This window comes from Equus przewalskii, chromosome 22, assembly GCF_037783145.1.
Source record: "Equus przewalskii isolate Varuska chromosome 22, EquPr2, whole genome shotgun sequence".
In the NCBI taxonomy this organism is placed as follows: domain Eukaryota; kingdom Metazoa; phylum Chordata; class Mammalia; order Perissodactyla; family Equidae; genus Equus; species Equus przewalskii.
In genome coordinates, this window is record NC_091852.1 from 47,381,235 (window position 1) to 47,407,290 (window position 26,056).

General features: G+C 44.6%; 1 protein-coding gene and 1 long non-coding RNA gene across 14 annotated transcripts in view; one reads left to right on the forward strand and one right to left on the reverse strand.

Annotated features, from left to right (window-relative positions):
- LOC103550257 (uncharacterized) overlaps positions 1-14,102 on the reverse strand; it is a 53,333-nt gene extending 39,231 nt beyond the window's left edge. The window contains exons 1-3 of one of the 6 annotated variants that reach the window (XR_011531649.1): positions 13,938-14,102; positions 13,428-13,553; positions 8,107-8,233 (exon numbers count right to left, since the gene is read on the reverse strand). This is a non-coding gene — a long non-coding RNA (uncharacterized lncRNA). Of the gene's footprint in view, positions 1-8,106; positions 8,234-13,427; positions 13,554-13,757 lie in introns of all 6 variants that reach the window. The other 5 variants (XR_011531648.1, XR_011531645.1, XR_011531650.1 and 2 more) reach the window with 5 other exon arrangements.
- The window catches only part of ACO1 (aconitase 1), a 60,228-nt gene continuing 47,647 nt past the window's right edge, over positions 13,476-26,056 (forward strand). Inside the window, exons 1-3 of one of the 8 annotated variants that reach the window (XM_070590250.1) lie at positions 13,493-13,650; positions 17,846-17,942; positions 18,055-18,165. Coding sequence is in view for 1 of the 8 variants with exons in the window: in XM_070590254.1 (XP_070446355.1) it covers positions 14,040-14,151; positions 18,055-18,165 (223 nt within the window). In the remaining 7 variants the exon portion in view is untranslated. Of the gene's footprint in view, positions 13,651-13,887; positions 14,152-17,845; positions 17,943-18,054; positions 18,166-26,056 lie in introns of those variants that run through there. The other 7 variants (XM_008519039.2, XM_070590252.1, XM_070590254.1 and 4 more) reach the window with 7 other exon arrangements.

Here is a 26,056-nt window from a genome sequence, read left to right on the forward strand (position 1 = left end):
GATGATTTGATACATTGTGAACCGCTTACCATGATCAAGCTAATTAACCCATCCATCACCTCACACAGTTACACATAGTTACCTCAAAATAATGACAATAGTTACTTTTTTGTGTATGGTGAAAACACTTAAGATCTATTCTCTTAGCAAATAAAACTATAAAACATTGATGAAAGGAATTGAAGAAGACACAAATAAATGGAAAGATATCCTGTGTTCATGGATTGGAAGAATTAACGTTTTTAAAATGTCCATACTACTCAAAGCAGCTTACAGATTCAATGTAATTCTTATCAAAATTCCAATGGCATTTTTCACAGAACTAGAAAAAGCAATCCTAAAATTTATATAGAACTACAAAAGACCCCGAATAGCCAAAGCAACCTTGAGAAAGAACAACAAAGCTAGAGGCAACACACTTCCTGATTTCGAATTGTATTACAAAGTTAGAGTAATCAAAATAGTATGGTACTGGCTAATATTTACACTCTTAAAACTTCAAGTTTTCAGCTTTCACCCTCATCTCCTTAATAATGTATAATGACTCTCTCAGTGCTTTATATTTTCAAACCACCCAGGCCAACAATTATTTTTCTTCTCAAGATTCCTGCTATCGAAATGTGTAGCTTTGGTGTCAACTATAATTTCAATCAAGGCTAAATCAAGAATAGATTGGTCATGATTTTATTTACAAATTAAATACTCAAGAAATATAAATTTTTTAAGACTATCAATTATTCATCTCTCCCATCAAATTAACAAAAAAAATGATGCCAATATCCAGCATTGTGAAAGATCCTAATAGACAGCACTCTGCCTTGGCCAGCGGAAGTTTAAAACTAATACAAATTTTCTGACGGACAATTTGGAAACATATCTCAAAAGTTTTAAGAATGCACAAACCCTTTGACCCAGCAATTCTTCTTCTAGGAATTTGTGCTAAGGAAGTAATTAGAAATATGGTCAAAGTTTTATGCATAAAGATGTTCATCCTTATAATGGAAAAATGAGGAAATTTCAAAATAGCTAGAAATGAGGAATGGTCAGTGGCCCAACAAAACACAATTTATTTGATTGACTCAATATTATGCAACAACACAAAACTCATGTTTTCAATTAACTTTCAATGGCCCGAGAAAAGTTTTTGATGTTATGTTTTGAAGAAAATGCAACATATAAAACTACCTACTGTGTGCTTCCCACTTCCTGAGATAGAATAGAGACTGAACTAAGTATATTAGCAGTAATAAGTCATCCATGAGCGGTAGGATTAAGGGCAGTTTGTAATAGCATGTGTGTGTGTGTGCACACGTGTATATTTTCAAAGCTTTTTTGCAGGGAACATGTTTTACTTCTAAAATGATAATGAAAGTGATGGACAGAAATGTTCTTAATTTCACCTCTGATTAAAACCACCTTTTTATTCTACTGCACAGCAATAAATGTCTGCTTCAAGAATACCTCATTTTGCTTTCTCTAAAAGTTGCAGAATCAACTTAGATAATGAGCAGTTTATTTGCAGTAATAATGTATTGGTTCTACTCAGGGAGCCAGCTCACAGAAACTTCTCCCTATGGCAAAACAAAAATGTCATACACAGAGGCATTACAGTGTTTATGCTAACTCTGGCATTTTACACGCTTGAGCTCATTATTATTCTCATTAATTTTGTGATTGTTAATAGCACTGCTATTTATATGATGACTTAACCTTTAGAGATTTCAATCAAAGATTTCAAAACTCAATGGAGAATGTGTCTAGAATGTAAGAGGATGTATCTGAGTGGTTTTCCCCAGTGGGGAGCATATTTTGATCCTCAATATATTTAAATGACTGGGATGCCTAGCTAGAGAAAAGTTTAGAAACAATTATTTTATCAGTAAAGATATAAAAATTATAAATGATTAGTTGGCTTTCATAAAAATATGTACGAATGTCAAAAATATGTATGAAATGGAAACAACCTTCAGGGGTATTTGCCAGATGTTCTCTTTTATGTAGGTAATCTTAAAATAAGTAAGGAATAAGAACTTTTTAATAAAGAGCCTTGTTTTAAAGCAAAAGCTGTTCTAGGCTTGCATCTGAGCAGGACAAACCAAAACTCAAAGAGATAAGAATACAGGAGATTCTTTATTTTGCTTATTAGGAACACAGCGAGGACCCCACTGTTCTCTTTTGCCAACAGACGGTTTAGGCTGTCTGGCACAGTCAGTTCATCCTTGGCCATGGAGTTGTTCGTTAGTCTGTGTCAGCTGTGTTTCTGTATAGTTGTAGTGTTTTACAAGCATCATTAAAGCTATTACATATGATAAGCATAAAAGCAGTAAGAACGATTGTCTCTTCCATCTTTTTCTATGCTTTAGAACAGTTTATAAAGGATGATAATGACCCAGTGTTTACAAGAACCATCTGACAGCAAAAATCTAAAAGTTTGACAAAGTAATCTATTGCCAAAGCCGTGGTGAACCACCTGGTGGCAGAGATTTGTAACAGCTCTCCCACACCTGCGCCTATGGAGGTGATTACATTGTTGCCTCTCGGCTCCAAATCCATCCTCCTATACTCTGCTTTTTGATGCTGGGGCCAGGACCTGTTTTGTCAGGTGGCTCTAAGCTAGGATGTGTCAACAGGGGCACCAGAGGGAGCCTGAGAGGCCAGAGGAGGACGGAGGGACCTGCTCCTTCCCGTCTGCTGGGGCTTCCTGTCTGCCTGCAGTTCCCAGGAGTCAGCCCTGCCGTGCTTGTCGCCCTGCTGGCAGCACCTTCGCATAGCAGCGGCCAAGTTCAGTTTTCAGTTTTCCCCAGACTTGCAAAACCCTGTCCCCCACCAGAATCAGCTGGCCACCTCCTTCTTCAAGGTCTGGGTCCCAGGCCCACAGGGCTCCCCACTTCAAACTCAGAACCACCAGCCGCGGTCCAGCGGTACCGTCTCCTCAGAGGTCTGAGCTGCAGTGTCATGGGCCCTCCTGGAAGTTTCCTCAGCTGAGGGCTGGTGCCGGCTTCCTACACTTGCTGCCTTTTTGATACCTCCAAGTCCTCTTTCTACCCGTCCAGCAATTAATAACACTACCTAGCAAACAATTCTTTACATTCAATTGTTTTGGTTCAGATAACTGATGTGGTTTCTGTTTCCAAGTCCGACCTTGCCTTAGTTTGGGCTGCTATCACAAGTAACCCTGGACAGGGTGGCTTAAACCACAAACTCTGTTTTCTAACAGCTCTGGAGGCTGGAAGTCCACGATGAAGGTGCCAGCATGGTTGCGTTCTGGCCAGAGTCCTCTTCCAGACTGCGGACTGCTAATGTTGTATCTTTACACAGCAGAAAGAGACGAACGAGCTGGAGAATCTCTTCTTAGAAGGTCACTGATCTCGCTCACGAGGGCTCCACCATCATGACCTAATCCTTCCCAAAGTCTACACCCCCAAGATGTCAGTAATTCAACATATGAATGGGGGGGGCGGGGCACATTCAGTCCACTGCAGACCCTAACTAATACAAAAAGGAATTTGGTGATATCTACCAAAAATGACATGGATTTACCCTTTGACCCAACAATACCACAGCTAGTACCCTATGCAAAAAGATACACCATCTAGGATTTTCTTTGAAGCACTATTTATAATATCAAAGATAACACTATTTATAATAGCAAAGATTGAAAATGAAAATGTCTATCAATGGTACATGCACATAATAGAGTATTACAAAGTCATAAAAAGGGATGGGAAAAGGCTCTATATGCTGCTATGGAGTGATTTCCATGATATATGGTTAGGCAAAAAAACAAGGGGGAGAAAACGTATGTAGGATGCTGCTGCATGTCTAAGAAAATGAAGAATAAAAGCATATTCACATATCTGATTTCATTAAATTGAATTGAAAGATAAACCAAAAATAAGATACCTACTGGAGGTAGGAAAGAATAGGTTGAAGATTAGGATGCAAGCTAGACTTCTCTGAATATACCCTGTTTTACAGATTAAATTTTTAAAGGTCTGGCCACCAATTCCAACATGTGGGTGGGGAGGGTTCCCACCACCAACAAGCAATTCTCCGACACCAGCTGGGTGTCCTACAATTTAACTCAATTCTGACACTATCTACCTGGAGGCTAAGGGCTCAGTCCTACAAGACTGCCCCCCCACACACACACACTTCAGACACCAATCCAAAGTCCAAGTTATCAACTCTGCTTCTGACCAACTGGCTAGAAACTGGAGGTTCCAGCAACTCCCTCCTTGCATTCAATTAATTTACTAGAGTGGCTCAGAGAATTCAGAGAAACATTTTACTTACTAGATTACCAGTTTATTATAAAAAGACATAACTCAGGAACAGCCCAGAAGGAAGAAATGCACAAGGCAAGGGACGGGGGGAGGGTGTGGAGCTTCCATGCCCTCTTCAGGTGCACTACTCTCCCTAAATCTCCACATCTTCACCAACCTGGAAGCTCTCTGAGCCCTGTCCTTTTGGGTTTTTTGTTTTGCTTTGTTTTTGTTTTTTTTAAAGATTTTATTTTTCTCCTTTTTCTCCCCAAAGCCCCCTGGTACATAGTTGTATATTTCGTTGTGGGTCCTTCTAGTTGTGGCATGTGGGACGCTGCCTCAGCGTGGTCTGATGAGCAGTGCCATGTCCGTGCCCAGGATTCGAACCAACAAAACACTGGGCCACCTGCAGCGGAGCGAGCAAACTTAACCACTCGGCCACAGGGCCAGCCCCCCTTTTGGGGTTTTATAGAGACTTCATTACATAGCCCTGACTGATTAAATCTTTGGCTATTGACGATTCAACCTCCAGCCCCTCTGAAATTTCCAACCCTAATCACATGGTTAGCTCCTCTGGCAACCAGCCCCATCCTTAGGCACTTTCCAAAAGTCACCTCATTAACAGAACAAAAGACACTCTTACCCCTCTTATCACTCAGGAAATTCCAAGAGTTTTAGGAGCTCTGTGCCAGAAACAGGATGAAGACCAACTATATATTTCTTATTACAAATCACAATATCACAACTTTGAAACCATAAATATAATTTACACAATCATAGATAAAATTAAATTTTTTAAAATGATGTCTTTCATAAACAAACAAAAACTCTATCCACTGAAAGGGCATTGTTTCTTCAAAGGTCAACCCAATAGCAATGAGCACCCCTAGTGCCTAGATTATGGTCTCAAATACCATTTCCTACCAAGAGGAACCAGGCTTCCTTGAGAAATGACAGGTTCTCAGTCCAGAGCAGAAAATGAACAAAGTGAGTGAATAAGGAAAGCCTGAAAGCTATCCGGGACAGCTGGGTTATATCAAAAGGACTCAGGAGCCAACTTGAAGAGATTCCATGAGAATATCTTCATTTGCAATCCCTAAGGATGAATGAGTCTAGGCAATGATTCTCAATGCCCACTCACATCACACAAAAAAGAGACAACCAGATATTATGTACCTCCTGATAAAAGTACACAACAACATCTATGAAGTATTCCCGTGCAAAACATGGAACTATAGTCTAGTCAAGGTTCAAGATACATGTACTGATTTGCAGGGGACAGAAGAACATATTAAATGACATCATGGAGATGCAATTAGCAAAATTCAGGCGACAGAACACTACAGGATGAACAATTATTTCGTCAACAAGTAAACTGCAAGGAAAAAAGAGAGTGTGTAAATCAGTAAATTAACAGAGAAAAGGTTATGGGTTTGATTTAGACAAGCTAATTGTTTAAAATTTTTTATGAGACAATTGGGGAAATTTGAACACAGATGGGATAGTTTAAGATATTTTGGAAATAGTTGACCAACACAGGCTCTGGTGTCTTGCTGTGGTTTGAGTGGTTTCCATATGGAAAATGGAAAAGGGGCAGGTTGACCCATCTTTGACATTGCTGGGAAAATAAGGACAGCCTGCATGGATGCAGGAGTGTGGATGCTTAGAAAAATATGGAGAAATCATAAAATCTCAGAGCATGAGAGGGTCTTTGGATTGTCACAAGCAAATAGCAGTAACATTTGAACCAAAATCAGCCAAATCTCTAAGGTGTGGAAGCTAAACTGATATAAGTTTCATATACATATGTCAGAAATTTCTGTCTCTTTATGGGTTTCAAAATTATTCGCATAGAGTATTTCACTGTATTAAATTATTTTAACATCCATATTTATAGTTACATATCTCAATGAATGTTTGCATGTTTTGCCTCATTTTTAATTTGTCAGAGATTCACATGTTTTATTTATATTTTTTCAAAGTTCTCAGAATTAGTCAATACATATTTTATAATTCATTAATATTTTCTGTTTACTAATTTATATTTTCTTTAGTTTATTTTCTAACTTTTCCATTTTTTAAAAAATAACAACAGAACTTAAGGCTACACATTTGCAACTTTGTACAGCTTTGTTTGCCTCCAAAATATTTCTGGGGTAGAGGAAAGGGAGAATTGCAATGCTTTTTTAAAAAATATTATTAATGGAGCAATTTATCCTATGTTCACAAACTAGCTCTTGAGAAATACGAATACACACTATAAAACAAAGCAAGGTCGAGGCAATGATTCTAAAATAGAACACATTACAAATGAAATTATAAAATTTTATAAATGTGCTTCAAAGTAATCAAGGAAGGGAGGCAAACAGAAATGACAAGATTAGCCATGAGTTGATAACTGAAACTGAGTGGTGTCTATATGGGAGCTCAGTATACTAATCTGTCTACTTTTGTAAATGACTAAGATTGTTCATAACTTAAAAATTTTTAAATAAAGCTTAAGAAGTGACTAAATAGAAAAGTTTTACATTTCCAGCCTGGCAAAATTTGGTTAAGTTACAAGACAAGTTCAATAAACTGAATTTTTTCCTCAATGTAAAAACAAAATTACACAACTAAATTTGTGCCTGGTGACTTCAACCAAACACCATGGCACCCCCCACCCTCCAGCCCCCAAAATCAACACAGGTATCTCTCAGGGTTTGGGATTTTACCCTTCTTACAAGCTAATAAGAGCCTGTTATTGTTTTATCAGTATTGGCAGAAGACACAAGACTCCTGGTCACAGAAAAAGACTTTATTACTCATGGCACAGCAAGCAGCATGCGCATTAAGTCCTTGCCCCAGGTCCCATGGCGGTGATGTGCAGGGGCCCAAAAGAATGTAATAACATGGATTTGAGTCGTAGATGAGGAATGCTGAGCTCGGAAATTCACCACTTTTCTACCATGACCCAGATTCAACAATTATAAATTCTTAGACAATACTGTACCATCTATACCTTCAAATGCCCGACTTTAGATAATTTCAACCCTCAAGTTTGTTCACTGTAAACATAACCCTGAGGAGTGGCGTCAGTAAAGAGCAGGCAGGACCTTGCATTCTTGGCATATGCAGCAAAAATGTGCAGCCATGCTCAGGGCCCAGGGAAGACTGCCTTCCCCACCAATCCACCCATTGTCCCCACAGGTCTTGGCTTCTGGCCGACTTTCACAAAAGTATGTCACTCTGTTGGCTGCTTTGATTAATTCAACCAACAGAGTCTAGAACTGAATCTGTCTAAACTTGTCTCATACAGCATTTAATTAAGGCTACTATCAACAGGACTCCAAACAACAAGATGAAGTTAACCTGCAGGATTGACCTCAAATACACCTTTCAGGGTTCTGGACTCAGACACCTGTCCCAGGGGAGACCAAGGGACTTTATTTCAGACAATCAGGATGTAGTCTAGTCTAAGGCTGGTCCATTATCCATTACAACCCATACAAGGGAGTTTACACTGACCTGCTGATCTTTAGTGTCATTGCTAATAATTACAGGAGGCAACAGGTGGACCAAAAAACAAACTGCATCCCCAGTGGAGAGACATTCCATGACCCATTTCCAGCCATACACAAACATAGAACCCAAGCAGGTAACTTCTATCACGATTTGTCATTAAATTTGATTTGGATCAGCATTATATCGGTTTGGCTATGTCCCACAGGCAGTGTCACTGAGTGGTTGCAGCCTCCTTTTCCATACATGGCATAACCCAAGACTTCTCAACCATCAAAGAAGCAAGTGAATTTGTAACAGACAGAGTGAAACGAGGTTGTGCCAGTCCCTGTGTTTGTACCTGTTTAAAGGAGCTCCATGTCGAGAGCTGCTATTGTTGGCGTCAGCACTGGAGAATAATTCAGGGTCAGCCATGTTCACAGATTGTCAGCTGCAGTTGCTGTTTGACTCAAGTGGCAGTGTTCAATCTAGACAACAAAGAGATTATTAACTGCCCGCACCCTTGTACATCTGGGGTCTAAGGTGTTCCCATCACATGTGCCAGGATGGTTTAATCTATGAGTCTATAGTCTTCCGAGTGGCAGACCAGATAGCGGACCACACAGCTAAGTCATTGGCCCAAGAGGCAGTAAAAAGTATGTTTCACCATAGGATGTATTGGCCAGGGTCATGAGAATGACCTTGAGTTCTGCCCAGTGAGTTCTGAGTGGACAACCACACCAATTTTCAGTTGAACGGCTGCAGCAGCCCCATGGACAGGAACAGGTTTCAACTCAGCCAGACCATCAGTAAGCCCGGCCCAGGCATTAAGGCGAACCTCTGGAAGTGAGGGCCCCACTGAGCCAGTGGCTTTACTTCAGGCAGTATAATGCCAATAAAGTTTCCCCAAGGCAGTAGCTGCCACTTTTTCATATAACCTGAGATGCTGCTGGAGCCAGGCCACTGCGTCCTTGAATATCCAATCTTCCATTTGACAAGCGAGGTATATTGGGCCTTTTCCTTATTAGTTGTCAAGTCTGAGTTGACCCACCCCAAAATGAGGACATCAGACTACAGAGTCACAAGGCCTCCATGGGTCAGGCCAACAAAAGCTGGTCAACAGGTCAATAGCCACCCCCCCATTTTAAAAGAGGTGTACTTGATGCCCGCATCAGGCAGGTGGCGATGTTGTACCAGGAAACTGCCTCTGCATTCTGCAACCAGTAAGTCTTTAACTAAAGCCATGATTTCCATTTCTTCTCAGATTTTATATTCCTTTTCTAGACCCCCAGGAAGAGGACAGAGATTACCTCTCCACCCGCCACAGTCGCCGAGTGGAAGAATCCGTCCTGGACGTCACGGGCATTCACGATACCAGCACGTACAACATAAACATCAACGCACGTTCAACAATGAAAGACCCAATAGTAACTGAATCTGCCCAAAAGGTCCTCCCTACAAGGTCACTTTAATTTTCCTTCTTCACAGAAAATGTTGCCCAAACCCTTTCAGTTGAATTTTGGATGCTTTTCCTCCCTGCAGCAGGGCTTCTCAACCTTGGCATTAGTGACATTTTGGGCTGGATAGCTGTTTGTCTGGGGAGGCGTCCTGTGTGCTGTAAGACGTTTAGCAGCATCCTTGCTTCTACTCCTACTATCTAGCAGTTCTACTGTTTCTAGTCGCAAGGAGAACACTCCACCTTCCTCCAGTCATGACAATCAAAGTTGTCTCCAGACATTGTCAAATGCTCCGTGGGGGCCCGGGGGGGGGGGGGGGAGGCGGTGCTAAATCACTTTAGTTGAGAACCACACTCTATGGGAACATGGACCAGTGGACCAAGAAGTCTAACAGGGGCTACAGCTGATGGAAGTCCAGAAAAGTGAGAGGGATGCAGATGGAGGGAGAGGAGACAGGCTGTGAAGGATGGCTTTTTTATCCTTTATCTCTTCAAGCCAGGCTCAAAACCAGTTCCTCTGCACCCATTACTGCAGCTTCCCCCACAATCCTCACTGCCTTTATTCACCTGTGCATCCAGCACCCCCAACTAGCTGGGCGGGATTGTGACCTGGGCACCTATATACAACAACGCTAAAAATATCTGAGTTTCTCCCCTCCGTGAAGTTCCCCAAGCATACTCAGCTTTTTCCATAAAGCAGCTGAAGTTGGAGTGTGGGGGAAGGGAGGAGTCAAGAGGTATAGACGGACAGAGCAATTCCACTCCAGTAAGCAAGGCTTTGCATCAACTTTCAGTTTCAGGCAGCTACCAGCAGCTTGGGCTCATCCAAATGAACATCTATTTTTGGTCCACCTGAAGCTCTGTCTCCTTATTGCTGATGTCATTTATTTAAGCTTTGGGGATCCCTTGACTCAGCAGCTACAAACACTTTTGGCTACCCTATTTTCACTGCCCCAGTGCCATGCAACATCCCTTTTACCTCCTGTTCTTGAAGACAGTGAGCCCAACCAAAACATCATTTGGGTGGATTGTTTCAATCCTGCCTCTTGCCACTTAGCCTCTAAACACTCATTAACAGGGGGACCCTCACTCTGCCCCTTGCTCACGACTTGGGTGAGAGCATTCGCTACTGGATCCTGGAGAGTCTTCTCATATCCACTAACACAGCCCAGGGGATCTCCCAAAAAGACATGTCTCTGCCAGCATCCCATCTTGTCACCAAAACTGTCAGGCTCTGAGATTTTACCCTACACAAGCTAATAATTTAGCCTATTACTGTTCCATGGACGTTGGAAGAAGATACAAGATTCTTGGGTTAGAGATAAAGTACTCTATTACTCACATACAGCAAGTAGCATGAAAATAATGTTGCATCGGTTCCCCTTGGGGACACCAGGTAGAGGCCCAGTCGGATGCTACGCATTTAGTGAGTTTGCTCTGAAGCTGAGGAAAAGTGAGCTTGGGGAATCCACTGCTTTTATAGTAACCAGAAGACAGGTCTGAAAGAAGTATCCAGAATGAAGGACAAAGAGACCAAAGGATGGAAAAGAGCATAAGAGACACAGAGGCTACAGTAAGATTTCTAAAAAGTCGTTAAATTAATATGTGAAAGCAGTCTCTTCATAAACTGGACATGGAAGTGAGTCCAATCAATGACAACTTTGCTATTTTTTAACTGTTATTTTTCAATATTTTCAAAGCATATTCTGGGGGAAAATATTAAATAAGTGAGTAGCAGCAGCCTCCAAACAACGACATTATTGCTCCTGATTTCCAACACCTCCATCTCCCAGGATGAGGAGCATCTTTACCTGTGTGCACCTGCATTACAGGGCTGCAGCAGGGACCCCTGTGCTATCATCAGGGACAAGAAGCCCTGAAAAGAAGTGACTAAGGAACTCGAGACTATACGGTGATGGACCAAACTCCCCTCCTAGAACATTTAAGTTTTTCTCGTTTTCTGCAAAGAATAATTTATAAACTCAGAGTACTCAATAATTTTCATTCAAGTAAAATGATAGTTGATTACATAGAGGTTGAAAGCACAAACGCTGGAGCTAGATCAGCCTTTGCTTGAACCCCAGCATCGCCATCTATGAGCGATGTGACCTGAGCAAGTGACGTCACCACCCTGAATCTCTGTTTCCTCATGGGAAATGGCAACAATGTCACCAGCCTCAAGATTCATTGGGACATTTATCACATTTGGCTTTTATTCTTAGCTATGTTGAGGGGAAGAGTGCCGAAATGTAAAACAGGTGGCCAGGGGTTCCTGGTTCCCTGGAAGGCCGCTCAGGGATTCAGGCACTCAGGAGGTAAGAAAGAGAGCACAAAAATTAAGAATATGACAGGTGTGGAGGGAGTGGCAGTTGGACATTTGTGGGGGGCCAAGATGAGCCTAAGAATTGCCTTTCTTTATTATGAATATAACTTTTTTAAAAAGAAGAACAGAAAACATTTATTTCCAATTTCCTCTGGTATGAGGAAGACCCACAGTCAGTGAGGAACTGAGGTATTCTAGAGTTCCTCCAACAAGAATTCCTGGAAGGACCTCCTTATATGTCACTCATTGCCATACAGGTATCTCCCGCCTGGGCCACACTAGAGAAGGCTGAACAGCACCCAGGCCAAGAGGAAACAATAGAGCAGGGGGCAGAAAGAAACCAACAGTCAGTCAGTCAACAAACTGGTACTGTGCACCTACTGTGTGCCAGGCTTTGTGTTAGGGGTGATGAACAAGCTGGCATGGTCCTACCCTCATGGAGTGTGTATTTCCAGGCAGCAGCTCCCTGGTGCCAACCTGCGGACATGCTAGAGTAGAATCACCCTTAGTATTTCGATTCCTCAGACTCTGAGCACAGATCCCACCCCTGACCTAATGAATCAGACATTCTAGGAGGTGGGGGACACAGGAGGCTGGATTCTTAGTAAGTGCTCTCTGGTGATTCTAAGAAACACCCCGTTTGGGAACCACCATTGGTGTTCCTGCAAGGGTGGTCAGACCCTCAAGCTCAGTATCTCCAAGAGTACTGCATAGGACTGTGTTTCAGTGCACCTCGAGGTTTGAGAACCATTGTGTAAGACTGCCTTTCTCTTACACCACTTCCTTTCTATTAAATAATACATGTGAAAGTGCACAGTGATTACAAAGCATGACACAGAGTTAATGGGACCTTGTATTTAGGACCTTTCTATAAACCGAGAAAGTCCAGTCTACACAAGTAACTGAAGTCAGTGTAGAAGATAATAAGGCATTCCTCGGAGCTTAACACTTTGTTTGTTTCTTTGCTGTTGAGATGTATGAGTACTTTATATACTTTGGACATTAACCCCTTATCAGACATAAAGTTTGCAAATATCTTCTCCCAATTGTTAGGTTGTCTTTTCGTTTTGTTGATGATTTCCTTTGCTGTGCAGAAGTTTTTTAGTTTGATGTAGTCCTATTTTATTTTTTCTTTTGTTTCCCTGACCTGGTGAGACATGGTATTTGAAAAGATGTTGCTAAGACTGATGTCAAAGATGGTACTGCCTACATTTTCTTCTAGAATTTTTATGGTTTCAGGTCTTATGTCAAGTCTTTGATTCATTTTGAGTTAATTTTTGTGTATGGTGTAATATAGGTGTCCAGTTTCAGTCTTTTGGATGTGGATATCTACTTTTCCCAGCACCATTTGTTTAAGAGACTCTCCTTGCCCCATTGTCTATTCTTTGCTCCCTTGTTGACAACCATGCCTGAACAGGAGGAAGCCAGAGGAAAACCTGGTGGAGGTCCTGTCCCATATTGGAAATATAGTAAATATTCCCTCTTTTGAAATTAAGCATAACCCTTTATATTTAAAAATTAAATATAAGTAGGGGAAAGCTGTACCCTATAGTGCAGCATAATGAGAAAACTGTGGGCTTGGGAGTCAGCCAGGCCTGAGGACTGAATCCCAGCTCTGGCACATTTCATATCTGCAAAATAGAGTAATATTCCTCATTTCACAGGGCCGCTGGAAGAGTCAAAGTGAATAACATACGTAAGGATCCAATCACGGGCCCCGCAGAGTGGGAGCGGGGTAATTCGTCCCAGTCGCTATTCGTATTAGCTATTGGTTGTTCAGCCCGTAAGCTGTTTTTCAGAAACTCAAGATAGCAAACTACAGTAACTTTCCATACAAGTTGAGCATGAAAACCTCACCCATCACCTTTCATCTAGAAAGATCTAATCACTTCTTTGGACGCACCTTGCCTGAGAGGGCGCAACTCCAACCAACCCAGGGAAAGCAGGTCCTGTGAGGAAGGCCCCCTCAGGGTAAACTCGCAGCATTTCTCTGACTCCGACCGCTGACAGCCTGCGTGGTAAAGTGCTGCTACACGGTGAAAAAAAAAAAAGGACAAGAAAAGAAAAACAGAATTACACATAGAAGCTTTGCATTCGTAACCGTGGACCCGGTGACGTCCTCGCAGGTCTGCGTGACCCCAGGCGCACTTGGCACGCTGTGCAAGCAGCGAAGGCGGGGCGGGGAGCAGGAAGCAGGGCGCGGGGGCGCGGGGACGCGGGGGGCCTCGGGTACCGGAGCCGCCAGATCCCCGAGCCTCTGCTGCCCTGAGGGCCGGTTATTTGCAAACGCCGCGCGTCCTCCCACCCTTCGGTCTCTGTCCAGCGCGAGCCGGCAGTGCCCCTCCCCCCCCGGGCCCAGGCGGGGGCCCGCCGACGTGGGCGCGGGAGGCTTCGCCCGCTTCCTGCCGCTGACCGCCTAGCGACCGTCCCCTCAGGCCCAGGGCGAAGTCCCTCCAGCGGGCGGGGGTGGGGGCCCGCGCAGACGCCGGCCGGTCCCTGCTCCGCCCCTCGGCCGATGGCCCCAGGGACAGAGGGCGGAGCGCGGAGGCGGCGGCTGGCCCGCGCCGCGCACGGGAGCGCGCCCCGCAGCCCGCCGGCCGCCGTCGGAGCCCCGCCGTGCGCCCGCGGTGAGTCCCCCCTGTCCCCCCGGCGGGCTGAGCGCGGTGACTCCTTCCAGTCCCCGCGGCGGGCTGAGCGCGGCGCCCTGCCCGGAGCGGCGCGGCGTCCTCCGCGGGGCCGAGGCGCGGGCGGGCCGGGGCTGGGGGTCCGACAAGGCCGAGGCGACGCGGGCCCCAGTTCCTGAGGCCTGACCGCTCCGCCCCGGCCCAGCCCGGGCCGCGCTGGAGAGTCCCTGCCCCAGGAGGGTGTGCGGGCCGCGCTGGAGAGTCCCTGCCCCAGGAGGGTGTGCGGGCCGCGCTGGAGAGTCCCTGCCCCAGGAGGGTGTGCGGGCCACGCGGGGGAATCCCTGCCCCAGGAGGGTGTGCGGGCCGCGCGGGGGAGTCCTCACGCCAAGCCATGGTTGGCCACAGGGAAATCCTCACTGAGGAGCAGGCACGTGGGAGAATGCACACCAAGTGAGGAAGGGAAAATGCGTGAGGGGAAAGAGACGCCTCGGGGGAAAGGTTGGGCGCAGAGCCCACCCTGATTGATTCAGAGATCCAGGGGGAGCATGGGCCTCCGTTCCTGGTTCAGCCAGCACGTCAGAAGGGCGCATCTTCCTTCTTGTATCATACATGACCCTCCGCACGGCATGCGTGTTGCATGGCGGGCAGAGACAGCCTCTAGGACAGCAGTTTTCAAACTTTTGGGTGCTCAGAAAACCCCTTTACACTCTTAAAAGTTAGTATAGTAAGGAGCTTTTGTTTGTGTGGGTTACATCGTTTGATGTTTATGATATATAAGTAAAATTGAGAAATTTTTACTCTAATAATTAATTTAAAATAATAGTAGACCTCACAGAACATATATTTATGAAAATAATCATATTTTCCAAAACAGGATGTTACTGAGAAAAGTGGCATTGTGTTATGTTTTTGCAAATCTCTTTAATGTCAGGTTTAATGGAAGGCAGCTGGATTCTTATATCTCCTTCTGCATTCAGTCTGCTGCAATATCGCATGTCAAGTAGCCTCTGGAAAACTCCACTGTGTACTCCTGGGCACGTGAGGGTGAAAAGGCAGAGGGCATCTCGGTATGACTATGAAAGTGGTTTGACCCTGTGGCTCCCTGGGGTCCCTTTCACCACACTGAGAACTGCTGGTATAAGAAATGCTTTGGAGGCTCCACTCAGTGGGCCTGTTCCTTGTTCGTGATCCTTCTCTGAGTAGAAACATACAGCACCCTATGGCGTACCTCTGGTATTTGGGATCAAGCTTGACCTCATTTGGAAACCAAGTACTAGGTCCTCACATAAGCGAACGTGAGCCTTGCTGGCCTCCTGAAAACTCGGCAGGGTGCACAGGTGGCTTGCCTTGTTTCTGTGCCTGCAGAGCTCACTTGTCTGTGCATGCAGGTAGCAGCAGTGATGTTGCACACAGGGCCTGCGGGCTCTGAGAAGAACCTGTGAGGATCCCGTGCCAGGTGTGTAGGGGTTCAGGTGACAGTTACCAAGTGGTCAAGAAGTTATTTCCAAAAGAATGAGGAGGCATGCTTTTGCCTTCCTTTCCTCAGGTTCATTTGTAGTTGTGTAACCTTGAGTTTATTGGAATATGATTCCCCAGTCTTGGTGCTCTTTCACTTTCCACTTTCAGAGGTTTGTTGCTGTGAGGGGTCCTTCCTCAGCCCTTACTAGAAGGCAATGTCCTGCATTGTGGTGTGTGGTAGGTGGGATCCCTCTCTGGATTATTTCCTTGGCTTCATGCTCTGTCGGCACACAAGTTCCAGATAGAAATTACATCCATATATACCCCAAAGGAAAATGATTCTCTAACTCTGTGCTCCCTTTTGTTCATCCATCCACAGAGCCTCTGGTGCTCTGATGAAGCAGCTTGAACCACACTGATACTTTGCATGTTGCATCTGTTGTTGCGCTGTCCACAGGTGGGAGAAGGGGAGAACCCTAACCTCTGAGCACCGGCTGTGTTCTTTGTGTAAAACTCCACTTTGATGGTAGGTCTCGTTCCTTCCTCCCTGCGGTGGACATTACTGACCACCCGCTTACCACACGCCCAGGTCTGTCCTGGGCGCTGCAGAAGGTAGCGGGCACAGGGTAGTGAGACGCAGTCCCTGTCTTTCTGGAGCTCACAGTCTGGGAGCTGAGGTAACTGCTGGTGGATCGAGACAGAGTGCTGTCAGCATGTTCACATGCAACATGGCCCTGTGTGAAGAACAGTGCCCCGACCAGACGGGGGCCTCAGAGCACGTGCTAAGGGAGTCAGAGTTCCAAACTGTGAAGGGGATGATAAAGTGCACATTTATTACCATGTGCCTGGCAAAGAGCTTCATTTGCCATCCTTCCTTCGCTCCTCCTTGTATGAAGGAAGTAACTCCCAGCCAGACTCCAAGCAGGGAAACATGCTCCAGCCTGGTCCCAGTCACTGGGCCAGTCTTGGGCAAGACACTTTCTCTCTCTGAGCCTCGGTGTCTTCGTCTTTAAACTGAAAGATTGGGCCATTGATGTCCCAATGGGGACATTGCAGATGTCCCAAGGAGCCAGTGGTTTGCTGGAGCTGGTTGGTATTAGCGTTTGTGCGCATCTCTTCCCAATTCTTTGTTCAGTGGCATCGCATTTTTTAGCTTGAAATAAGCCATTATGGGAATATTTATACCATGAAATAGGCAAATGCTGTAAATCAGGGCTTCCCCCACCTCCCTGGAGAGCAGGTTGTTAAACATTTGTCAGCACATCATTGCTATTGTCTGAGCCACAGTGCTTTCTTTTTGTCTGTGTTTTAGTAGAAAATAAACTCTGGACAGAAACGCTGGATACGGGGTGTGTGATTCAAGTCCTCCAAAACTTTTGATAGAAAAAAACTGTGTTTGGCACCCGCTGGAGCATGGGTCAGCACACTTTTCTGTAAAGGGGCAGGAGTCAGTATATCAGGCTTTGTGGGCTGTACGGGCTCTGTTAAAACACTAAGCTCTGCTGTCGCAGTGTGAAAGCAGCCACAGACAGGATGCAAATGAATGAGCACAGCTGGGGTCCAATAAAACTTTATTTGCACAAGAGGTGCTAGGTGGTAGTTTGCAGACCCTTGTCCTAGAATGTCAGAACAGGACCTGGGCTTCAAGGAGGTAGTTTCATGGAAAAGGAGATTCTTCAGGACTTTATGCATGAATACCAACCAGGGGCTTGATGCTCCAAGATAGCTGGAAATAGCAACTGCCAAGGATTTGGAATCAAATCAAGAAGAATCCATAGGAGGTTGTTTAAAGGAAGGCCAGGTATGTTGAAGTTTTGAGGACACAACCACGGATGTGAAGTGGGGGTCTTTATTCCCAGCTGCCTCTCTGGAGCCGTCTCAGACATTCTGCCGGGATGGATGGACCTGCAGGCTAACCAAGGGTGTGAATTTGGGGCGTTCTTATGCAAAAATAAGTAGTGTCTCTAATAGCTATTCCAATTCCAGGGACAGAGACAAAGGAAATGCTTAAAAAGGAAGGAAAATCCTCATTATATGTGTAAATATTATAAACTGTATATGTACATCGTGAGTATGTATGCAGATGGGTACAGGTTTCCCTCGCTCTCTGAAATTTCGCTTTACGGAAGACTTACGTTAGTAGTACCTGCTTCCGCTAACTGAAAGAAATCCAAAGGTGATTTTCGTTTTTACGAAAAAAGGCAAAAGGTGAAAATAGTGTTCAGCATTTGTTTTGCAGTGAGCTGTTATAGAAGCTAAGCCGTCACGCATAGGAGCAGTGAGGTCTTTCAAGCATTCCACATCAGCGGATGAGGAAATCGACCTTCCGCATCAAGGCAGGCAGACGGAGAAGGGGGTGGAGACATGAGTGACATGCCTGCCCTGGTGGATTCAGGTGACGATGAGATGTTGATAGATGACCCTCTTCCTCTCTCTCCTCCACCCCAGTCTCCTGTGTCTCCCATCACTCCAGCCTCCGGCGACTCAGCCTAACGCACCATCATCACCATCATCACCACCTCTCTGCCGTCCAGTGTGCTCACTGTCTTCTCCATTCTGGTAAGTGGCGCTACACTGTACAGACGTGATTCCTACTTCATATAGGCTTTGTATTTCTCATATTGTTCCTGCTTTCACCATATGCCAGTGTTAGCTTAGGTTTTATGTGTTATTTGGTAGGTTATTTTTTGGGTCTGGGAACACTCAAAAATTTTTCCCATGTAATTTCATGGTAATTTCTTCTTTGCTTTGCACCATTTCAGCTTATGAAGTGTTTCATAACGCTCTACTGTCAAATAGCAGGGAAACCAGTATATGCCTATTTGTGTATCTATATATGTACCTAAGTTGTGTGGGAGTGCGATGACGTGTATTTAAAATAGCCTTGTAAATGTTTGGAAGACAGACATACCAAGCTATTGACAGTAGCCAGTTCTGGGCGGTGGAATGGGGTGGAAGGAAGGCAGGCAAGTTTCACTTGTTACTTTTTGTTAACACCATAGTCTGCCTGCCCTGCAACATTCATGTTTTGCTTTTACAACCTGAAAACAAAGAAAACAACTCAAACCTCAACAACCTATACTTTTTAAAGAAAGATAGGATTATTTCTCTGGTTAGAATGTTACCAGCCCCTGCTCCCCCAATAAAACAAATTACTTTAATGGTCACATCACACTTCTGAATTAGTATAGATGAACTCAAAATCATATTGAGAAAGAGCCCTCTGAGATCACAACGTTTTATTAAACATTATTATTTGACTCAAGACCATGTCCGGGATTAAAAGTACCAGATCAAAATGTTCCTTAATGGACTATTATGCAGCCCTTAAACGGCTGTAAAAGGTTGTTTCATGAAGTGTCATAAAGTACAGTTTTTAAGTTTAAAAGCATGTTACCCAAGAACACTTCCCTGTGACCCTATTTTTATGGGGAAAGGAAGCGTGTGCATGTCTGTATGGGTGTGCGTGTGCATGGACAGAGGCAACAGATATGCCAGAAGCTGAGGGCTTTTCTCTTGGTGGGGGGGTCCAGTTGATTTTTAACTTTCTTCACTTTGCTTATCAATATTTTCTAGCAAGTATTTAACAAGTATTACGTTTGATATGACAGGTATTAAATTTGACATGACCAAAAGTAGCCCCTGCAGTCACTTGTACATGGGGACAACACAGCCGCCTTCCTTTTTCTGAGACTGACACACCACCCATTTGCCTAGTAGCCGACCTCTGCTGCTCCGTCCTCCCAGTGGGAAGTGGAGACACAAGGGCAGAGTGAGAGGCAGGGGGAAGCGAAAACGGGCCCAGTGACAGACCTTTGTCACACTGTGCGTATCTACTTCCCCTGTGGAGTCGGCTCCAACCTCGACCCCGCCTCCCCCTGCATATGAGCCCGAGGTTAGACAGTTCTTCACGGGATTAGTACCATCAGCTGACAAGCCATCAGCTGACCATCTCGCCAGATGGACTGGCCTGCATTTCTTTTTTAGCTGATGTTTTTGGAAAGTTTCAGACAGGCAAAGAAACGGGAGTATAACCCCCAGCTTCAGCAATAATGAACATTAACATTTGGCCAATCTGGTTTCATCCACACCTTTCTTCACTCACTTCTTTCTCCCGCTTCCAGGAGTTAGCATCTTCATCTCCAACTGTATAAATTAACAAAGAATTGTTCTCTGTTGTGTGTTTTTAGTGGCAAGCATGTACTGCCTGCTGCAGCAAACGTCTACAAACTAGTCTTCCCCAGTGTCCACCCAGCTGAACCACTGAATGGTCCTTGGACGCTTGCTCTGTCGTCTGCTTCTCTGCTCCTGTGTTTGCTTTTCTCCCTGCCTTTGAGTCTGAATCAGTCTTCCCGCTCTCCTCCTCCTGGTTCTCCTCCTCTGGAAAACCTTTCTGGATCCCCTAGTTACAGCTATCTCTTTCCCGTGACCTTTCTTACGACCTTATTATTATAGTCATTTGTGTGCTCATCTTAGTCTCCCGGACAGATTGTCTCTTGCTAGGAAACAAGGAGTGTTTTCCTAATCTCCCTGTCTCCTGTGGTACTTAGCAATGCGTGCTGCAAAGATGCTCAAGAAAGAGATGCTAAGTTAATCTCAATTAAGTTCATTGGAGGAAAATTTTTCTTATAAAAGAAATGCATCACATTAAAAGAAAAAATTTCAGATATTGCCTAGGACCAAGAACATTTCATCTCACCTGCAAGATTTGAAAAGATTTGAAAGAATTGTGACGACAAAAATCTTCAACTTGAGCCAACGTAAAAAGGCAACTTCTTTTTTGAGGAAAACATTTTTCTTTATGGTCTGTTATCATTTTTTCATGTATGTCTGGAGCCTTTAGGTCGTCTCTGATTTTAGAATGCTTTTTTCCACCAGTAGATAAGAGTGACCGCGACTGCATTTTAGAATATCCGTTGAGTTTTAAAATGTATATTTAAATCTTTAGTAAAAGAAATAGGCTACATTTAGGTCCTGATGCACATGAAGTACGTTGATATCAATCTCATGAATAGTGGTAGCTCACAGGTGCATGTAGAGTTCCCAGCGTGCACTGCGCTTTCATCTGTTACTAATTATCACAGCAGCCCTTGGGAGCTGGGCAGAGCAGTGAGGTGTAGCCACTGTTCCCTTATGTCTGGAAGCGAGTGAACTGAGGTGTAGGGAGAGAGAACGAATCTTGTCTACTGCAGTGAGAGGCAGAGTGTGATTGTAAATGTTGCTTGGAAACTAAAGGGCTTTGGGATTAGAGGCTGCGAACATGCAAAGACGGGAAACCAGCTCTCTAAGCTACGTTTTCCGTCTTTGGGAGACAGACCAGGTTCTTGAGGTAAGTATGTATCCCTTAATACATAGAATCACTAAAATAACGTCACACTCTCTGAACTAATCGGTTCTTGGATTCCTCATGCTCTGCTTTGGTCTTTGCTGTGCAAGGTAATCCACCTGATGGATTGGCAAGACTCCCTGTGCACGCGTGCTGGTGTGGTTCTCGCTTAATCTGTTCTCTTGACCTAAGGAAAGCTCTGGGCAAGCCCATCTTTGGATAGGATGACTTGCCTGGGCAGTTGCTCAAACTGAAGTGTATGAAGCACTTAATTATTCCTTATCCCCATCATCCTTTATGACCACTATTGTAAAATTACAATGCAAAGTATGCGCTGGGGCATGGTTCATGAAGAATTTGCATCAGTCTGAGAAAGTGTCCTCCTTGTGATCACCAGGTCGGAATTTAGGGTTGAGAAGAGGAGAGGTAAATAAATCATGGTGGACAGTTGTTATATGCAAGAGCTATGCCGAGGCAGACATGCTAAAAGTCTGGTTCTATAATCGTGCTGGGATCAAGACCAGCCTCAGGATTGGTTTTAAGGATGCATGTTTCATAAAACCCTTATTTGCTCAGATAAGGAATCAGTTGCATTTTAAGTGCTGGCGATGTTGGTATCATCATTTGGTGATACCAAACACTGGTATGGGGTGATTATTAACATCAACCCATTCTTTAAAAGTTATCTATCAGACAAATTTTGCAAAAATCTGGGATATTTTAGGGGAAGTAGAGGTTGAGTATCTAGTCCTCACCTATATACCTTAGAGTGTGAAGACTGTTTTAAAATGAGATTTAATCCATTTGGTTAATCTAGGTCTTTGTATGAGTGTAAAATACTGTCACACGTGCTGCCTACTGGGAGGCAGCAGGGTGCAAGAGATTGGGCCCTGGTGTCAAATGGGATGGTGATGCCTTTCTCACAGAGTTGCTGCGGGACCCTATTAGACAACATGGGCAAGGTGGCTGGCACCCACAGGCACTCAGCACGTGTCACCAGGCTGCAGTGCCCGTGGAGTGATGGAGCTCTCCAGGCGTAATGCACACCACTGCCCTTCTTCTGAACTTCCGTCTCTGCTCAGACCTCCTGAGCTCCAGGCCCACCTGTGCTGCTGCCTGCTGGGCATCTTCATCCCAGATTCACCGTATCTAAAGCCAACATCCTATTCCCGTTCCGGTCATTGGCTCTGCCAGTTTGCCCAGATGAGGAACACAGGAGCTATCCTAGACCTCTCCATCCTCCCCAGCCACCCTCAGTCCCTTCTACTTTCCTAACACTCCCTGGGGTTTACTGCCTCCACCCTCTTTTTCTGACCTGTAATAGCACCATAACCTGCCTCCCTGACACCAGTCTAGCATCCTTCCCCTGAGTCAGCCTCCACCCCGACCTGAGTGATCTCTGAAAATCAAATGAGGTCTTGAAGATTCCAGCTTAGAATCCTTTCATGGTGCCAAGTGGTTCAAGGTGGATCTATCCTTGTCTTCAGGATAGATCGGAACCTTTCTGTGGACCACGTTGAGGCAGCGTCCCACATGCCACAACTAGAAGGACCCACCACGAAGAATATACAACTATGTACTTGGGGGCTTTGGGGAGAAAAAGGAAAAAAATAAAATCTTAAAAAAAAAAAAAAAGAGCTACAAGTGCCCGCCCCCTCCACTCCTCCTGCTCCCGAGACCTAGATGCAGTTGGATTGGCTGAGGTCTCCGCAGGTGTCATTTTTGAAGCTCCACCAGAGACAGTGGGTTGCGGCAGGGCGGGGGACCCCCATTCCCAGAAAAGGCTGAGGACTGACCTCGATGAGGAGAGGCTGAGGTTGGGAGAAGGGGCCGGGCAGGATGCCTGGTTGTGAGGAGCTCTGCCCGGCGTCTTTACTTTCCAGCCAACGTTTCGTGGCCCCACGATGGCTTTCTTTTCTCAGTGGCTCTCTGGAATTACAGTTCTGAAGTTCACCTAGACTTTTCTGTGAAACTCCACTTAGATTAGCCCACGTTGAGACCAAAAAATAAAAATGACTATGACAGTGCTTTTGAGTTTGTGCTACTGCAGTTAATTTAAAATGAGCTTAAAGGATGTGTCGCGTGAGCCTTTCTCCTTTGGGAATTGCATGTGACATTGTGCCATCTTGGACAGCGAGGCTAGAACTGGAGCCTTAAAGAATCAGGGCTTTACTTCCTGGCCAGAAAGTAAAGAGCAGGGCCTGTCAGTCAGACCATGCAGGGGCCAGGGCCTCATCCCCAATCCTTTGGCAGTGACTGTGTGCATCAGCCGAGTGAGTCATGGTGATTTTTGTGATACATCCTGGAAATGCCCAGGGTTACTTAATAATGAAGTTCAGGGAAAGAATAGGGTTCGTTTTCAGGCAGTAGCCACTTTTTAGAAGCAATCTAATATTTCCACATTACGAGTTAATTTCTTACCAAACTGACAAATTCTGATGTTGGAAGTCTATGACTTAGACCCAGTGGGAAGCTAAGAGAGTACTTTGTAGTTTGTCTGTAGTCCAAATTCCTACAGGGGCTGACTCTGCTATCTCCCCACCTCGTCTCCTCCTTTTTTGTCCTCACTCACTCTGCTGTGCCTCCTTGCCTTCCTCAGACCCACCTCAGGGCCTTTGCACATGACTTTACCCCTCCTCCAGATTGTAAGCAACTTATCTCCTCACTTCCTCCAAGGCTCTGCTCAAGTGGCTCCAGATCAATGAGGGCTTCTTTGACCTACCGACACCCTTCATGGTTCCAACACTCCCTACTGCCCCCATCCTGCTTTATCCACAGAGCTGGTCACTGTCTGATGTTCTGTTTCTATATTTATTTATTGTTTAATCTGTCTCCCTCCACTATTTCCCTCCATCCTCATGGAAGCACCATGAAGGCAGGGACTTTGTCAGTTTTGTTCCTGGTGTATCCCCAGGACTTCCTGTTTTAGGACCATGTAGACGGTTAACGTGAGCATGTGTTGAATAAATGAACGAATGAATCATAGAATTTTTTCACTCAGAAGGGACGTTTTAGACCATCGACTAACCTGATGTTACAGATTAGGAAACTGAGGCACAGGAAGGTTATGTAGCTTGTTCAAAATGAAATCAAATCACTTGAAAACTGTTACATCTCTTTTAAAAAATCTAGGAATATACGTGGAGCATTCTGGTCAGTTGTCCCGGACAAAACAGATGAATAAGTGAAAACACACTGATAATATAAAAATTTAGCAAAAAGAGACAAGTTTTGTGTGACAGCATAGCTTTTCATTTTATAGCATAAAGTGCACCTCTCATATAATTAGTACTGTAGGGGAGAAAGACATTTCCTCTCCCCAAATGGGGGTTCGCCTGGCCGGAGAACGAATTAAATTCACATGAGACAGAATAGCAAGAGAAAATTAAACAAAGCTTTATGAGGAACCATGGCCCGGGGCCTTTCTTCCCGAAGGAAGAAAGGGCACCAAAGAAGTGGGGTGCACAGAGTGGTTATATACCCCCAAACGGGGTTTTTCACATGTGATTGAAATGTCCCTCCCACAAGAGTCACAAGATTGCCCTGTCAGCACAGTGCTTGATGGACACAGCAGGTAATGGTCTGCTATCTCGGTGGGTGTAGCAGGAGGCAAGTCTATCATCTGGAGCTGAGTGGTCACAGGTGAGCGCAGCAATCAGTTCCTAGCCTAAGGAAAGATGCTTAATCCTTAAAGAAATGCCAAAGTTGGGAGGGGGAGGGAAGTCAGTTACAGGAGGTTACCAGACAAGCACAATAAAATGCAGATTTAAGTCCTTGCCTTTGGGATTGATTAAGAGTTTTTGGAGAGAAGGTCATCTCCTTTCTTCTTCCTGGTACAGAGAGGGAGGCACCTTTTACAGATAGAGATTTATCTTGCAAATGTAAACGTGTCCTAACAAAGGGCAAGTTCCATTCCTCAGAGCCTCCTTCCCTGTCCCAGTTTATCAAAAGCAATCAGCCTCAAATAATCCTGATGCCAAAGAGACATATCTTGGGGTGGCCATTTCCAGGTCCCCGCAGTACTCAAGGAAAATGTGTTGATGGATTTGGTTAAATTGTTATAAAGCCACTCTTTTCTCCAAGACTCTCCTGCACTACTCTTTTTCTTTTTCATTCTCTCCCAAAATAAACAATTGCTCTTATGGCCTCTCCTACAAAATTCTTTTGGTTACAAATATTGCATTTAAGAGATTTTTGTGTTGTTTTAAATTACTTTTATGAAACAGCTTAGAGGATCAAAGAGGTGACGTGGTCTCTGGGAAAATTCAGAAATATTTAATTATTCCAGATTCCCAGATGCATCTGCATCAAATAAAGCAGAGAACTGATATTTCTGGCTCCCTGTTTTGTGCAAGAACCAAGTGGAGAAGCCATGGCGGTTTGCTGGCCTGGACGGTCCTGACCTCGGTCTTGTTTATGCTTACATAGACATCTCTGGAATCTCATTTTTGAGAAAAAGTTGTTTACAAGTAGCATGCAGAATAGATACACAACGGTCAGTTTGGGAGTGGGACCCATTACTTTCTCTTTAAACAGAAAAAAGGTGACATGTAGCTGATCTAACCAGGTGAACTCTAGAGATGTGCTGACATTGCTTTGACTAGGGAGCTGGAAGCGACGAAAATTCAGGACAGGTGTATTTAGGAAAGTGAGAGAAGAGAGGAAGAGAGCTGGATAAACCACAGGAAATACAGAAGAAACCTCTTTCTGTTGTTGGTATAGATTTAAACAATCCACTCTTGTGTGTTTTTAGCTCTCCTAAATACATAGTTGGGAGCATGTGTTGTCTGTACTTCAGACCGTAGAGCGGCAGTTCTCAAGTTGTCACCTGAAAGCTCCTTCAGACTCTACAGGCTCTCCTGGAAACTGACAGGCACACTCCCCACCCCGCCCCACCCCCCACAAACCACTTCTGTCCTCCCCACCCCATCGCCAGTGGGAGTTCTGTGGCTCAGGGTTACTCCTCTCCTCTGCTCCTTCCTACTGGAGCGGGGAAATCCTGTGGTTGGTTTTAAGGTCCATTCATTTCTATGCCTCTTTCTCTATCCTAAGACAACCTAAGAGGATTCAATTCTGACAGCAGAAGGAGCTAAATCTTGGTCTATATGCTCCAAAGGCTAGAGG